The 18,142-nt window shown below is 41.9% G+C and overlaps 1 protein-coding gene across 2 annotated transcripts in view; it reads left to right on the top strand.

Moving 5' to 3' along the window:
* The window catches only part of MOB4 (MOB family member 4, phocein), a 116,198-nt gene that overhangs the window by 77,734 nt on the left and 20,322 nt on the right, over positions 1–18,142 (top strand). For both annotated transcript variants that reach the window (XM_069985336.1, XM_069985335.1), the window contains 2 exons: positions 11,375–11,454; positions 16,543–16,654. In XM_069985336.1, coding sequence (XP_069841437.1) covers positions 11,375–11,454; positions 16,543–16,654 — 192 coding nt within the window. The remainder of the gene's footprint in view (positions 1–11,374; positions 11,455–16,542; positions 16,655–18,142) is intronic.

The raw sequence follows: 18,142 nt of genomic DNA, 5'->3' as shown, positions 1-18,142 counted from the left end.
CAAGGGCTGCAAGGACATCGGTAACTATGTCCTTGCAGCTCTTGTTAAGCGATTATTAGGCCGTGTAATAGGCCCAGTAAACGAGCAACGATCTAGCAGATCGCTGCTCGTTTACAGGTATTATCGGGCCCTGCTCGGCCCGTGTAATACCACCCTTAGTCTCACAAGTCTGGTCAGTCCACCAAAGCACGTTTCGCAATCGTAAAGCGACCTAATTACTTCCTCAGGGGGCGTTGCCTATTTGATCATGTGGGCTTTATTTATACCCTGACCAACTGATGTCATCTCTACTTCCGGATCCATCGGCGCATGTGCGGGTGATTTCCCGGAAATCACACCGCTCCTCCCAAGGCGTCCAGCGACGCACCGATGCCCACAACCAAAATGGCCAAAAAGCATGAGAAGCGTCACTTACGTCCGCCCAGGTGAGCAGTGTCCTGGTTGGTCCACCTGCGCATGTGCACATCCGTACTCTGTTGCGTGGTATAATACAAAGTGAATGGGAGCTATAGTTCTCTTACTATGAAGGAAGGTTACGGACCAATGTTATGATATATTGGACAAAAAATTGATTGGAGGAAAAGGAAGGGATAAATACACTTGAAGAAAAATATAATTTTTTTTTTTTTTTTTTGTGCGTTTTTGTTTTTTTCACTTTTGTTGCGTTTTTTTGCCAGAGATTGCTATTCATTGTGATACATGTGTGATAATATAAACCTTTTTTAGCACTTTCTTTATTGTATTTTTGCACTTTTGCCTTAGCACTTGTCACTTTAAGATTTTTGGCAGTTTACTCTCCAGTAGATGGATACTTAGCACTTTATAATAATTTCTGTATATTATAGCATCTTAATTGCACTTATTTTGAGGATAGAACTTCATAGCACTTTAAATGCACTCAATGGTTGTGCATGTTTTAATCCCCCCTTTTTTTGTCCAATATATGATAACATTAGTCCGTAACCTTCTTTCATAGTAAAAGAATTATAGCTCCCATTCACTTTGTATTACACCACGTAACAGCTCTGAGTACGGATGTGCGCATACGCAGGTGGACCAACCTGGACGCTGCTCACCCCGGGGGACGTAAGTGACGCTCTCATGCCTTCTGGCCATTTTGGTTGTGGGCATCGGTGCGTCGCTGGATGCCTTGGGAGGAGGGGTGTGATTTCCGGGAATCACCCGCACATGCGCCGATGGATCCAGAAGTAGAGATGACATCAGCGGGTCAGGGTATAAAGAGAGCCCACATGATCAAATATGCAACGCACCCTGAGGAAGCAAATGGGTCGCTTTACGATCGCGAAACGTGCGTTGGGGAACTGACCAGACTTGTGAGACTAATGGGTAAGATGCAATGCTTTTACGTGTGCAATAACTAAAAGTATGTTTACATATGATCATAGTGTGGCTATTATGTACTAGATATGCTCATTGATAGTGCCACTAAATGGGAGATATTAATGAGACACAGCAGATAATCACCATGTTTGTTTAGAGTAGAGAGTGCTATAGAGTGTTGTGTTCTCTTATACATAGCCTTATATCTGCACTGTCACTTGCACTTTTGAATGATGTTAATTTCGTATAGCCCCATTTAATTTATCCCTAATCACATTGTCTGGAATATTTCATGTTTGGAATTGCCTCTTGGTTTTATATTGTATGTTTAGTCTTATTAATGAAGATATCAATTTTTGTACTGGTGTCGATCAAATTTTGGTGGATATGTATATTGTAGGGGATCTCCGTAGTTACTAAATTGTATGGTGGGAAACTGTGAGACATTATCACTAGGTAGTGTTTTTCTATCATCAGCTGGAGTATCTGTATGTATATGATTTCTAGAACAGTATTACTGACCTTTCGGTACTTGAAAGATAAAACAACACTATATGAAGCAAATGGACCACTGACCCCAGTAACAAATAATGTGGATTTGCCTGCATGGTACTCAGACCTTCCCTTTCTGCTAAAACCTAAGAATAAAGTTTTACTCTTTAAACACGCCATAGAGGCACCTGCTTTAACCCCCTACGAAACACTGGTTCCAGAAGCAGATAGAACCCCTAGACTGTACTACCAATATTTGCAGTGGAAACACTTTTATAGTACGGCCGCAGAATCCCTTAGGTTACATAGGCAACTGACCCTATTTGAGGAACTCTGTTTCTAAACTGACCCCCCCACACGCAAACAATATCATTGCTATACACACTCTTAAATGCTCTGCTGGACTCTTACAAAACCACCATCATGAGTGATGATTTGGAGAAGGCCCTTTTCTTTTGCCACAAATCCTCCATCTCCAGCAGAGCTCAGGAGACTAATTATGAGGTCCTCTCAAGGTTGTATAGGGTCCCGACTCTGTTGCACAGGTTTTACCCCACTGTTCCTGACTCATGCTGGAGATGTGGATTGGCCAGGGGAACCATGTCTCATATCTGGTGGGGCTCAATTATCCAATCACAGGCACGCAATTACCAAATGACCCTACCACACTTCTATTGTTTATGATACCAGGCCGATTGCTAAGAGTAGGAAGGCCCTCCTAAAGTTTTTGCTTTTAGCAGCTAAAACTGGGGAAAGTGGGGGGGAAAGGAGACTTCACCAACTATAACAGATTGGTTTGCTGAAGTCTTATACTTACAGAGGATGGAGGAATTGAGAGCTGAATTTAATAATAGAACTGTCACTGTGACGCGGCTGTGGCTCCCTTGGGCGGCGTTTCTGGATACACCCCTATATAAATCCCTTGCTGGCTTGCAGACATCTTAAGAGTTATGAGAAATATCCATCTGCTCTTATTTCTATCATAAACCTTTTCTTTCTTGGAACCGTGCTGACGTTCTCTTTCCTTCTCATCCGTCTTTCCCTCTTCTTCGCCCCACTCCCTTCTTTTCTTATCATTTTCTCCTTTTTTATGGAGTTGTTTATTGGTGCATACATCCCTTAACATGCTGTTTTTTTTTTTTATTACAATTTGCACATATGCATGCCATGTTCCATTGCAAGACTTTGTTTGTATATATATTTGTAATATATATATATATATATATATATATATATATTTATTTATTTGTTTTCTTAATGAACATTGTATGCTGCTGATAAAAAAAAAAATAATACTCAAAACTTATCTTACATTCCTACCAAAAATAGTCTGACTTCCATCACTCTCAGGATCTAGTTCTACCATCCTTTTGTTCAAATACAAAAAAAAAAAAAAAAAAAAAAAAAAAAAAAAATCACACTTTAAAACAGGGTGGATAAAAATCAATGATTTTTTTAAAAAAATCAAAAAAATCGGATTTTTTTGATTTAAATCGGATTTTTTTGATTTAAATCGGATTTTTTTCAATAAACTGCTTTTTGAGGAAAATATTTTACCATCCAAAGGTTCTTCCATCATGAGATAAAGCTGAGTTGTTTAACTCAGTAGAATAAAGGCTGTATATGTTCTCAAATGTTACAACATGAACAGAGTTGAGAAAAAGACCTTAATCCTATTGTTCTACAAACCTATGAATACAGAATCATCCCCTTCAGTACCAAGTCCAAGAAGTTAGACAATATGTTTCTGATTGTTTGGACTATTTTCTTTTTATTTATTTTTTTGTTTAGCCAAATTAGTTAACATGGATGTTTGTTTAACCCCTTAACGACATCGGGCGTAAACTTACGCCCTCGCGCCCTGGTACTTGGCGCATCAGGGCGTAAATTTACGCCCGATGTTTCCCCGATCGCTGCGTGTTCACACACAGCGGTCGGGGAAGATGGCCTGCTATAAATCATAGCAGGCCATCTTAGCTTCACGGCACGGGGGGTGGTTAACACCCCCCGTGCTTACGATCGCCGCTATAGGCTGATCAATTCAGATCAGCCAATAGCGGCGATCGGAACCTTTCCGGGTCATCGGCGACCCGATGACCCGGAAAAAAATGGCGGTCGGTGCTGTCCGAGGACGGCACCGACCGCCATTACTGTAAAAAGTAATGGTGATCGCCGTGCCACCGGCCCGATCGCCGTGAACGGCCGGCCGGTACCGGCCGGCCATTCACGGCGATCGGGCCGGTGGCACGGCGATCAGAGTCCCACAATATAGTAAATACCTGCCCTGGACCCCTCAGCTAGGTAGCCGAGGGGTCCAGAGCAGGTATTTGTACATTACTCACCTGTCCCGGGCTCCTGATCGGCGTCTTCCGGGTTCGCGGCATCCTCGTCTTCGTTCGGGTCTTCGGCTTCTTCCGTGACGTCACGTTCGGCTTCTCTCGGCTATTTTCGGCTCCAGCGTCGGCTCTTTCCGTATTTTGCGCTCTGCTGCCCTCTAGCGGCTGATATGTGTAATACACTTATCAGCAGCTACAGGGATGTTCAAATGTAGAAATTTTTTTTTTTTTTTTTTTTCAAATTTTTTTTTTTCTATTTTCCGCACCCTATCGCCGCTGAGTGTTGATCAGCATCGCACGAAAGTGCGCTGCTAATCAGCAACTCCTCCTTTTTGGCGTAGGGTGTTTTTTTTCTATATTCTACTGCCACGGTCTGCTTATAAGTGCCGCACATAAGTGCGGCATTTATCAGCAACTCCTTTGTTGGCGTAGGTTTTTTTTTTATACTTACTGTAAAAAAACACGTAAAAAACACTACATTACACCACACTACATTGAATAAAGTTTGACACTACACCACTACATACCCCATATACCAATCCCCGTATAAAGATGGCCCCCAGGGTGTTTTCGGCGTCAGAGGGATACGTTATTATTACCTCCGACACCGAAACAGCCAGTGAGGATGAATGGGGGGTCCTTCGTTCCTCCATTCATCCTCATCATCCTCATCCTCCAATGACGTATCTGGGGGTAGCGTAGCGTACGCTGCCCCCCAGACACATCTTTTCCGCCAGTACCGTCCCAATAAGAGATGACGGTATGGCGTGAAATATCTACAAACTCTGTGAGTGTGCCTTAGGGTACACTTACAGATTTCGGGTACGTGCACACTGCGGAATGGAGAAGGATAACCCTTTGTGCATTCCGCAGCTGGCACCCGCCGGCGGACTGATGCAGGCGCATGTCTCCGTCCGTGTCATAGACTCCATTCTATGCACGGGCGGATTCCATCGTCCATCCAAAGAATGAACACGTTGGACGGAGAGCGGAATCCGCCCGTGCATAGAATGGAGTCTATGACACGGACGGAGACGTGCGCCTGCATCAGTCCGCCGGTGGGTGCCAGCTGTGGAATGCACGAAGGGTTATCTGTCGCGATTCCGCAGTGTGCATGTACCCTTAGAGTGTATGTAGGAAGGGACACCCGAATCCAGCCCCCAGATGCCCCCCTCCCCCCCATCCTCGGAGTTAGTGGGAAGATCGTCCGGGAACTGATCTTCCCACTGCTGGATAAAGGTCACCACCTGTACGGGGATAACTTTTATACCAGCACCCCCTCCTCTGGTCACTCGCTGCCCTGTAGCTTGCGGCACGATCCGAACATATCAGAAGTAGTAATAGAGCCCTAATATTTAGCAGCCATGGAGCGGACCCAGCACTTCTGAATATGAGGGACCCCGTATCGCACCAGGACAACATTTTCCAGGTGACGTCCCCCACACTGGAGAACGGGAGACCCCAGAAGAAGTGCAGAGTGTGGCGTAACAGGGGGATCAGGAAGGACAACATTTTCCAGTGTGACGCCTGTCCTGATCCCCCCGACCTCTGCATACTGGATCGCTTCAAGGCGCACCACATGTCATTGGGGTTCTACATTATCTAATTATTGTCCCTTATTCCTATTTCAGGGGTCACGTTGATCCAGGGATTATTCTGATCGCCATTATGGAGTCGGGAAGGAATTTTTCCCCTGTGATGAGGCTACTGTCGTCTGCCTTAAGAGGGTTTTTTGCCTTCCTCTGGATCAACACAGGTTGAATTTGATGGACACCTGTCATTTCCAACCTTATAAACTAACAATTGGCCTAATACCCCCAAATAAATTAGAATTGTCCCTTTTCCCCAGCTAAGTAGGTATGGCCGCCATTTCCATTAGAGGATGCCATGTCGCAATTACAAAGCCTCTGTGCGGCCAGGACAGTAGAAACCCCCCACAAGTGACCCCATTCTGGAAACTACACCCCATAAGGAATCTAAGAAGGGGGGCAGCGGGGATATGGCCCCCTGGTGACGGCCACATTTGGGACTTGAAAATGAAAAAAATTGTATTTTTTATTTTCTCGGCACATGTTCTACGTAAGTGCCCGTCACCAGTGGGGTCCATATGCTCACTGCACCCCTTGTTAGATTCCTTATGGGGTGTAGTTTCCAGAATGGGGTCACTTGTCGGGGGTTTCTACTGTCCTGGCAGCACAGGAGCTTTGTAATTGCGACATGGCCTCCATCCTCCATTCCAGCCTCTAAATGGCGCTCTGTCCCTTTGGTGACTTGCCCTGTGCCCATATGGCACATTATGTCCACATGTGGGGTATTTTCGTACTCAGGGGACACTACCCTACACGTTTTGTGTTCATTTTCTTTTTTAACCCCTTGTGGAAATGGAAAAAAATCAAGGCTAGACCAACATTTAGTGTAATTTTTGTAAAATTTTTACTCTAAATCATTAATCTTGTCATGTTTTTTCATTTTCACAAGGGGTTAAAAGATAAAAAAAAACATTTAATGTGTAGCGCAATTTCCCCTGAGTACGGAAATACCCCACATGTGGACATAAAGCGCCATGCGGGTGCAGGGTAAGCCTCCGAAGGGAAGAAGCGCCATTTGGTTTTTGAAGGCTGGATTTGGATGGAATGGATTTCGAGGGGCCATGTTGCATTCAAAAGGCCCCTGTGTTGCCAAGACAGTTGAAACCCCCCACAAGTGACCCCATTATGGAAACTGCACCCCTCAAGGAATGTAACAAGGGGTGTAGTGAGCATATGGACCCCACTGGTGACGGACACAAATGTGGAACAATGTGGCGTGAAAATGAAATATTACATTTTTTACACTATAATGTTGGTTTAGCCTTGAATATATCATTTTCACAAGGGGTTAAAAGAGGAGAAAAAAAACAAAATGTGTAGCGCAATTTCCCCCGAGTCCGTAAATACCCCACATGTGGACATAAAGCGCCATGCGGGTGCAGGGTAAGCCTCCGAAGGGAAGGAGCACCATTTCGTTTTTGAAGGCTGGATTTGGATGGAATGGATTTCGAGGGGCCATGTTGCATTCAAAAGGCCTCTGTGTTGCCAAGACAGTTGAAACCCCCCACAAGTGACCCCATTATGGAAACTACACCCCTCAGGGAATGTAACAAGGGGTGTAGTGAGCATATGGACCCCACTGGTGACGGGCACAAATGTGGAACAATGTGGCGTGAAAATGAAATATTACATTTTTTACACTATAATGTTGGTTTAGCCTTGAATTTATCATTTTCACAAGGGGTTAAAAGAGAAAAAAACACACAATATGTGTAGAGCAATTTCCCCCGAGTCCGTAAATACCCCACATGTGGACATAAAGCGCCATGTGGGCGCAGGGCAAGCCTCCGAAGGGAAGGAGCGCCATTTGGATTTTGGAGGTTGGATTTGGCTAGAATGGATGATGAACGCCATGTCGCATTTACAGAGCCCTCCTGCTGCCAAAACACTGGAAACCCCCCACAAGTGACCCCATTCTGGAAACTGCACCCCTCAAGGAATCTAACAAGGGGTGCAGTGAGGATATGGACCCCTTGATGACGGGCACATTTGTGCCATGAAAGTGAAAAAATGAAATTTTTCCCTTTCACGTCACATTGTTCCACATTTGTGCCCGTCACCAGTGGGGTCCATATGCTCACTGCACCCCTTGTTAGATTCCTTGAGGGGTGTAGTTTCCAGAATGGAATCACTTGTGGGGGGTTTCCAGTGTTTTGGCAGCACGAAGGCTCTGTAAATGCGACATGGCCCTTGAAATCCTTTTCAGTGAAATTCAGCTTCCAAAAGCCAATTGGCGCTCCTTCCCTTTGGAGGCTCGTCCTGCGCCCCCTTGGCACTCTATCGCCACATGTGGGGTATTTCTGTACTCGGGAGAAACTGCGCTACACATTTTTTGTCTTTTTTTGCCTCTTATCCCTTTAAGAAAATGAAAAATTGAAGGCTAGAACAACGTTTTAGTGTAAAAAATAAATTTTTCTTTTTTCACGCATTATTGTTGGGAAAATCTGTGAAGCACCTGTGGGGTCCAGATGCTCACCGCACCCCTTGTTACATTCCTTGAGGGGTGTAGTTTTCTAAATGGTGTCCCTTTAGGGGTGTTTTTTAGGTTTTGGCACCCCAGAGCCTCTGCCAACCTGAAGTGGTACAGTCAAAAATGACCAAATATAACGGAGGCGTTGAAATTCACTAGGCGCTCCCTTATATCTGAGGCTTGTGGTTGCGTCAAATAGCGCAATAGGGCCACATATGGGGTATTTCTATAAACTACAGAAACGGGGCAATAATTATTGGGGTGCATTTCTCTGGTAATAGGTTTATAATTATGAAAAATATTGGATTACAATAAAATCTCTGCACAGAAAATTAAAATTTTCAAATTCCTTACACACTTGGCTTTTATTTCTGTGACTCCCCTAAAGGGTTAAAACACTTTCTGGATGTGCTTTTGCAGAGTTTGGGGGGTGCAGTTTCTGAAATGGGGTGCTTTGTGGGGCTTTCTAACATACAGGCCCCTCAAATACACTTTAAACCTGAACAGATCCCTAAAAATATCTGATTTTGAAATTTTACTGAAAATTTGGAAATTTGCTGCTAATGTTTTAAGCTTCCTATCGTCTAAAAAAAATGAAAGATAGTTTAATAAATACCGCCAACATAAAGTAGACATGTTGCTAATGCTATTTAATATATAATTTATGTGGTATAACCACTTTCTGTATACGCAAAGAAGTTTCAAAGTTGGAAAAATGCATTTTTTCACATTTTTTCACATTATTTGGGGTTTTTTCATAAAGATTTGTTATGAGTATCGACTCCAATTTACCAGAAATGTAAAGTACAATATGTCACGAGAAAACAATCTCAGAATCAGCCGGATAGGTAAAAGCATCCCGAAGTTATTAATGACTAAAGTGACACTGGTCATATTCATAAAATTTGTCTCTGTCATTAAGGCCATTTCAGGCTCTGTCCTTAAGGGGTTAAGCAAATAACGTATGCTGTAATGTTGTTATTGTTTCAGTTGAATAAATCCATTTAAATTGTTATTAAGTTCAGGATTATTTTTCTCCTTCCTAAGTACAACAGAACAGTGGTGTCCAAATATGAATGATTAACCCATTAAACTGGGGAGAAAAAAGTAATATAAAAAGTGATTCTAAAAATCTTCATCTACTTGCATGTTAAAGTAGCAAGAACTAGTTTAGGTAGAAACTTTGATTTAAATCACTGATTTAAATCAAGCCTTCCGGACTAGTGATTTAAATCGTGATTTAAATCGTGATTTAAATCAGTTTGATTTAAAACAAATCCACCCTGCTTTAAAATGTCAAGATTTTAAAATGTCAAGTTCTTCAGCATCTCGACACTTTGTAACACCTGGTGGAAGGATCAGAATATCTTCATCCAATTCCAGGGAAAGAATAAGAGGAAAAAATTTTAAGAGTGCTCTGGTATGATGGATCAAGGGAGCCATCACAGAAGCTACAAGGTTTAGGATTTACAATCACCTCTGGGAATCACAGCCCACTCATCAAGAGCCATCTCAACATCTTGAGCAGAAAAAGCTTGAGCTTCAATTGAGCATATACACTCACCGGCCACTTTATTAGGTACACCTGTCCAACTGCACGTTACCAGTTAATTTCTAATCGGCCAATCACATGGCGGCAACTCAGTGCATTTAGGCATGTAGACATGGTCAAGAAAATCTCCAGCAGTTCAAACCGAGCATCAGTATGGGGAAGAAAGGTGATTTGAGTGCCTTTGAACGTGGCATGGTTGTTGGTGCCAGAAGGGCTGGTCTGAGTATTTCAGAAACTGCTGATCTACTGGGATTTTCACGCACAACCATCTCTAGGGTTTACAGAGAATGGTCCGAAAAAGAAAAAACATCAGTGAGCGCCAGTTCTGTGGGCGGAAATGCCTTGTTGATGCCAGAGGTCAGAGGAGAATGGGCAGACTGGTTCGAGCTGATAGAAAGGCAACAGTGACTCAAATAGCCAACCGTTACAACCAAGGTAGGCAGAAGAGCATCTCTGAACGCACAGTACGTCGAACTTTGAGGCAGATGGGCTACAGCAGCAGAAGACCACCCGTTACTAGCATGGTGTACCTAATAAAGTGGCCGGTATACATAGTGTATACATAGCACCTACATAGTCAACACCTCGTACATTCACCAGACACTACACGCTTCACCTGCAGAATAATCAAGACTGGGCATTCGGCAGGTCTCCTGGTTCACAGTCCCTACACTAACCACACTGTGTTGGTCATCGACCTCCAACCCCAGCAAAGTGTGCACAAGCAGGGAAGGGGGGCCATAGAATGGCCCAGCAAACCCCAATGTCACAGGACCAAACCCAAAGGGTTTATTGTTATACATGTGTTGGTGATAGTAGGAAGGGTCTTTAACATAATACATAGTAAACCACAAGAAGTTAAACGATTTCAGGTCTGTATACACCAGCAAGGAGAGATCCTCGGCACTACTCCCCTTTTCCGGTACTAATTAGCCAGAATGTGAAACACTTGCTGACCCAAACATGCAGTGACGCTCAGTATCAGTCGGTGGTGCTCAACAATATAAGTAAAAGAGTCCATTCAACGAAACCATGTGTAGAAATTAGTTGTGGCACTCACCGATGATATTACAAATTCATATCTTTAATTCATAATGGTCATAACAGATGTAGAAAAGAAGGCAACGGACCATTTCACCCTAGTGCATGCGCTTCCTCTCAGCCTATCCACACTATGCCAATAAGCATTGCATTATATGGGATACACCTGGTACTTCACGACATTTGTGCAGCCAATCATAGCCATACAATGAAAATTTTAATCATATTATTACAAAATGCTGTAAATATATACATTAAAATGTCCCAAACAAAAGTGGTTGTTTGCAATTGTTAATTGGTTTAAACGAGAAATCACTTTGTTTAATAGGACCCTTAGTAGCATAGCACAAGCAAAGTCTTGGAGACAACACTAAGTGGTTCAGATAGATTTAGAATAGGATATTCTTAAAGTTTTTTTTTTTTTTTGTTTTTTTTTTTAGCTTTTCCTACTGAATGCTTTTTCTTTATTCACTCTTAGTGTAAATTGTAGATATATATAGTACACTAAACACCATTTTTTTAACAAATCTCATGTTTTTTCTTATGTCTTTAGTGTCCTGCTATAGATTACACACGACACACACTGGATGGTGCTGCGTGTCTTTTGAATAGCAATAAATATTTTCCTAGTAGGTAAGTTGTGAATTTTAGCTTTCAAGCTTATTTGGTACAGCAATCATTAGATTGGTGGTGGTGGTGGTGGTGTGTGTGTGTTTGTGTATGTGTGTGTGATCTGCATGCATAGCTTTGATAATATACATTGTTATCTAATCCTTCTCCGGATCCAGGAGAAAATTAAGGTTAAAAAAAAAAACTTAACAGATGGATCAGTAAGTACCCTTGTTAGTAACGTTATTGCAGGTAGCAGCACAGAAACAACATGTTTTAGATCTAGAAGAGACCCCTTGTACCCGAAACATGTTATTTCTGTGCTGCTACCTGCAATGGAGTTACTAAGAATGACACTTACTGATAGATCTGTTTCTTGAGTCTTCAATGTGGAATCGTCTAATTCTTTTACTTCTGCTAATTTATTTTCTTAACGCCATAAGGACCCATGGTGTACTGGTATGTCCTGGGAGCCTGTCACTTTAGGACTCATGATTAGGATGCCAATAGGTCCGGAGGCTCTGTGAAGCGATCTCAGGAGCTGGGCTCACTTCACAGAGAAGTGTGGACTGGCTTCTATCAGCAGCCGGATCCTCACTGTTATTGACATGCCGCCCTGATTGTGGGATGGTCGCCATTAACCCCTGCAGTGCTGCAATCACGACATTTAAGACCGTGACAGTTACTATCCGATCTCAACTGTTCCAATCGTTCTGACTGCCACCTCTTAACTTCCTCCGTGCAGTCAGCTGGGAGATCATTGCATAGAGCCTGCCACAGGCAGGCTCTACGTAATGATCGTGGATTTCACTGATCAATGTTATGCTATGGCTGTGCCCGTTCTTTCTCTGAGTGGTCCTTGGTGCCATGCACTGATTCTGCTTCTTGGGAACTAGCTGCTGCTCACAATGGGAAGACACTTAAGCGCATCCTGGAGAGTGATAAAAGGTTAAGAACAAGAAGGCGCTTAGACTCCACTTCTTGGTATAGCTACCTGTGTGTTGTGATATATACCTGAGGAAGAGGCCAGTCTGGCCTTAAAATGCGTTTTGTTTTATCTTGATTTTAATCTTTATTGAGGTTTCTACACCATGGATAGCTGTTTCTATTTGGTTCTTTGCTTATGTAATTCAGTGTATTAATCTATTGCTTCTTTCTCCATATATCTAGTGACTGTTTTAGGCTGTGTTCACACGTGGGTTTTTTTTCCATTTATGATGTGTTTTTGCCTTGATTTTCCTGCTATTTTGCAGTGAATTGCGGTAAAAAATGCACTATTTTACCACAATTGTGTAATTCACAGGAAAAATCGCACAAAATAAGAACACCATTTGTGAACACAAACCTTAATTCCTTCCTCCATCCCAGTTTTAATACTTTGTCCCAGCTTACTGTCTTTTTTATATTGTTGACTTCCCCCATTTTCTAGCCTAAGGGTGCGTTCACACCTACAGGATCCGCAGCAAATCTGCAGCAGATTTGATGGTGCAGATTTGATTCGATGTTCAGTTATTTAGATTAAATCTGCTGCGGATCCGGTACGTGTAAACGTAACCTAAAGGGGTATTCTGGTATAAGCTGAGCTCTAGCCACACCCTTCTGAGTGATGTCACATCTCTGAACAGCCCCTCCAGCTTACATTACCATGTCCCTGTCCTATACACAGATACATATATATCTCTAAAGGGACACTTGGAGAGCTTGAGGATTGTTTACAACTTGCTACCTTGTGATGAGCATTGCCACGGCAGAAGAGCAGACAGGAAATGAGAACAGCAGGTGCAGGCACTTTTTACTGACCACCAATAGATTTTTGGTGGCTTCAGGGCAGAGATGTCATCAATTCTTTATGCTTCTGCCGTACATTCATTTATTTTTTTACCTCATGTTAGAATACCACTTTAAACATGCCTCTAACCCTCTAGCCATCTTCTTCCCATGTACAGCTGTATCCTCCAAATTCATGTGCAGGGAATCGCTACAGTAGAATCTGTAGGCAAAAGACAAGTTGGTCCCGTTATCTATGAACCCAAACCCATCCTTCCTGCACCAGTTCTTTTTTTAGCTCCTTAATCTTGCCTGTCTAGTATTGCCTCTCTAACATTGCCCTGTTTTTTTTTTCTTTTCCTTTAAATGATTTTAGGAGTTAAAGTCCTGTGAAATAGATTTTTTGGGGATAATAAAGTATTATAAAATAATAATAATAATAATAAGGAACAGTATTCTCATCTGTCCCTGTGCCCCGTAGCTTTGTTCCTGGGTCCCTTTTACATCCGCCGGCCACCTGCAGCTTTTCCAGCCCCAACGTCGTGTACCCAAGAAATCAACTGCCCGCTCGGCCAATCAGTGACTGTAGTGGAACACTGCTGACTGGCTGAGCGGCAATCACTCAGCGGGGCCATGATTGCAGCAGAAAATTACATCCGGTGGTTGTCAGCGGGACCCAGGAGCTGCACTACATAGGTATGGGGATGGGTGAGTTTACTCCGTTTATTATTTTCCCACATGCTCCTGTCTTCCTTCCTTTTTTCAATTTCATGGGACTTCTCCTTTTAAGAGTCTTCTATCCACCTTAATTTGTCATTGCTGTTTGTAAGTTAACCACCTAGTCAAAGCTGTCATCCAGCCATGTCTCTGTTATTCCTACAATGTATTTTCTTCAGGCATTATCAAGTCCATTTAATCAATTTTGTACTTTACTAAGTTCTTCTTCTCTGTGTACACTATATATTTTTTCCTCTGCTTCTGCCATAAATCTGTTTTTCCGTACTTTAACCACTTAAAGAGGTATCTCAATCTTACGTTATCCCTTATGCACAGGATAGGGTATAACAAGCAGAATGGTGGAGTTCTGACAGATGGTAGAGATCCTGATTCCTGAGAACAGAAACATAATGGTGCCCATAATTAATATTATGGACCAGCCTCCACTCCATTCATTGCCTTTCGATGGACAGGGGTAACCTTAATTCAATGATATGGTGGCTTGTTTTTTTTTGCCGGACTAATTGTACTTTTTGATGACAAAAATAAACTGTGAAACAGAAAAAATATTTTTGTGGTGAAATTGATGAAAAAACATCAGTGGTCCATGGATAAATGGAATGTATAATAGTGCACATGCAAAAGGAAAAAAAATTAAAAGCAATTATTTTTAAAGGGGTATTCCCAAGACCAAAAAAATAAAATGCTCTGAAACCTAGCTAATCTTACTCACCAAGTCTCCCTGAGTATTTTGAGCCATCTCCCGTCTTTCTAGCTGCTTCCGTTCTGTTCCATAGTTACAAGTTTTTTAAAAAGCTGAACTATATCCAACATGGTGCTGGCCAGAAAATGCATCTTCCATCATGCAATGCTTATGCAGTAGCAGCCTGGCATTACTGTGGTAGAAATAACCATTTATATTTGCCCTCCCAAGCCTAATAACGCCAGGCTGCAACCACACCAGTCCTGGGGCACCATATTTTGGCATTTTGGGCTGACCTGTACCCAGCTGTTTCCAGTGGTAGGTGCTCAGATAATATGGGGGGGGGAGCGTTAGCAGTTTTACAAGCTGAGCTCCTCCTCAGTAATGACTTCCACTGCTAAGCCACATATGAGTAAGAGGAAAAAACATGCGGGTCAAAAACTTAAAACCCATCTCAAGGCACCTTATTAATAAAAATATTTTCTTTCTTCGTCTTCATCCTCAAGTTGTCAAGTTCTTCCTGTAAGGGGGAAAAATATTAAACATTTTTTTTTTCTTTAAAAAGAGGAAAACATAAAAGCAATATGTACCTCCCCATTTTTGCTTACTGACACACACATATGCTTAAACTTTCTATTTTTGCCCAAGTAGTGGCAGAAACTACTTGTCAGCAAGCTTGCTGTCTAGTATGTGGGAAATCTATGAACAGTTATTAAGGGATGCATAACGCTTTACAAAATTGAACTTTATGGTGGTTATGTGCTTCCTATTTGAGATTTTGTATAAGTTAACAATATCAATAAAGGGCTTATCCCATAAAAATATTGCAGAAAATATGAATATTTTTGGAACAGGCCTTGGTGTAAATATATTGCAAATATTTATGTAACCTGCAGAAAAATAGGTGATTTTTCTTGTGTTTTCGTGCAAAATTTGAAAGCATGGGGAAATAATGTATACTGTATTGCACTAGATTTGCAACATTTTTACTCTAGTTTTATGGTAAACATATTGATAAATTTTCCCTATTGTGTGTATTTCAACAGTATTTATACATAAAAAAATAAATCATCCATAGCAATTGAATAAAAAAAATCTGTTTCAGTTGGGACATATCTTGAATTGATTCAGTGGTAGTTCATCCTACCTTCTGCACCATTGGTGGTAGTTATTCCTACCTTATGCACCATCCATTGAAATGCACCAGTAATGGAAATTTTATTAGGCACATTTATACTTTATGTCCATTTGTATATTATGTACTTTCTTTATGCACTTCATAAGCATGTATATGTGAAGAAAGAGGAAATAGTACAACACACACAGAACTTCATAGAAATGCATCTTAATGGATCTCTAGAATCACTGTGTTGGTAATTTTGTCAAAAAACACAAGGCTCTACCAATTGTATTTTTAAGGCTGGGTTTACAATTATATTTAAAGGGATACTCTAGCAGAAAGTTACTTCTTTCAAATTAAAAAAGTTTTATAGATTTGTAATTTACTTCTATTAAAATCCAGTACTTATCAGCTGCTATTTGCCTTGCAGTTAGTGGTGTTTTCTTTCCAGATTAACACAATTTGACTCCTGTGGACTTCTGTGGCAGCTCTGTGATGGGAACTATCCAAAGCAAGAAAAGGTTTTCTGTAGGGATTTACCAATGCACATAGACAGAGGTGGCGCAGAGAGCACTGTGTCAGACTGGAAAGAATGCACCACTTCCTGCAGGAATGGTAGTGAATGGCTTGAGTTTTATAAATAGAAGTACTTTACAAGATTGTATAACTTTCTGGCCCCAGTTGATGTGAAAAGAATTGTTTCTATGGTATACCCCTTTAATACAGTCTATTGATATATAATTTATTACTAGACTTAAATAAAAACTGTATCACACTGTTTGTATTAATGTAGTTGTCTTTACAGGGTTAGCATAAAGGAGTCATCCGTGGCTAAATTGGGATCGGTGTGCCGTAGGATCTATAGGATATTTTCTCATGCATATTTCCATCATCGCCAAATATTTGATGAATATGAGGTATGTTTAATCGCTTCAAAAGATTTAAAAGGCAGCTATCAGCAGCCTAGCATCTAACCTGCTGATGTCCCCCACACTGGAAAACAGGAGACCCCAGAAGAAGTGCAGAGTGTGGCATAACAGGGGGATCAGGAAGGACACCATTTTCCAGTGTGACGCCTGTCCTGATCACCCCGGCCTCTGCATACTGGATCGCTTCAAGGCGTACCACACGTCATTGGAGTTCCACATTTTCTAAATTCTGTCCCTTATTCCTATTTCAGGGGTCACGTTGATCCAGGGATTATTCTGATTGCCATTATGGAGTCGGAAAGGAATTTTTTCCCAGTGATGAGGCTGCTGTCGTCTGCCTTATGAGGGTTTTTTGCCTTCCTCTGGATCAACACAGGTTGAATTTGATGGACTTTTCTCATTTTCAACCTTATAAACTAATAATTGGCCTAATACCCCCAAATAAATTAAAATTGTCTCTTTTCCCCAACTAAATAGGTATGGCCGCCATTCCCATTAGAGGCTTGCCATGATGCAATTAGAAATTCTCTGTGCGGCCAGGACAGTATAATCCCCCACATGTGACCCCATTCTGGAAACTACACCCCATAAGGACTCTAACAAGGGGGGCAGTGGGGATATGGCCCCCTGGTGACTGCCACATTTGGGACATGAAAATGAAAAAAATAGTATTTTTTATTTTCACACCACATATTCTACATATGTGCCTGTTACCAGTGGAGTCCATATGCTCACTGCACCCCTTGTTAGATTCCCTATGGGGTGTAATTTTCAGAATGGGGTCACTTGTGGGGGGTTTCTACTGTCTTGGCAGCACAAGAGCTTTGTAATTACGACATGGCCTCCATCCTCCATTCCAGCCTCTAAATGGCGCTCTGTCCCTTTGGTGGCTTGCACTGTGCCCATATGGCACATTATGTCCACATGTGGGGTATTTTCGTACTCAGGGAAATTTACCCTACACGTTTTGCGTTTATTTTCTTTTTTAACCCCTTGTGGAAATGGGAAAAAAATCAAGGCTAGACCAACATTTAGTGTAATTTTTTTAAAATTTTTACTCTAAATCATTGATCTTGTCTTGATTTTTTTCATTTTCACAAGGGGCTAAAAGATAAAAAACAAAACAAAAACACAATGTGTAGAGCAATTTCCCCTGAGTACGGAAATACCCCACATGTGGACATAAAGCGCCATGCGGGTGCAGGGTAAGCCTCCAAAGGGAAGGAGCGCCATTTGTTTTTTTGAGGCTGGATTTGGCTGGAATGGATTTCGAGGAGCCATGTTGCATTTAAAAGGCCCCTGTGTTGCCAAGACAGTTGAAACCCCCCACAAGTGACCCCATTATGGAAACTACACCCGAGTCCATAAATACCCCACATGTGGACATAAAGAACCATGTTGGTGCAGGGCAAGCCTTTGAAGGGAAGGAGCGCCATTTGGATTTTGGATTTGGCTAGAATGGATGATGAATGCCAT

The sequence above is a fragment of the Dendropsophus ebraccatus genome, chromosome 9 (genome assembly GCF_027789765.1).
Source record: "Dendropsophus ebraccatus isolate aDenEbr1 chromosome 9, aDenEbr1.pat, whole genome shotgun sequence".
NCBI classification, from domain to species: domain Eukaryota; kingdom Metazoa; phylum Chordata; class Amphibia; order Anura; family Hylidae; genus Dendropsophus; species Dendropsophus ebraccatus.
The sequence above is the reverse complement of the archived record's forward strand: the minus strand, read 5'-3'. Positions and strand labels throughout refer to the sequence as shown.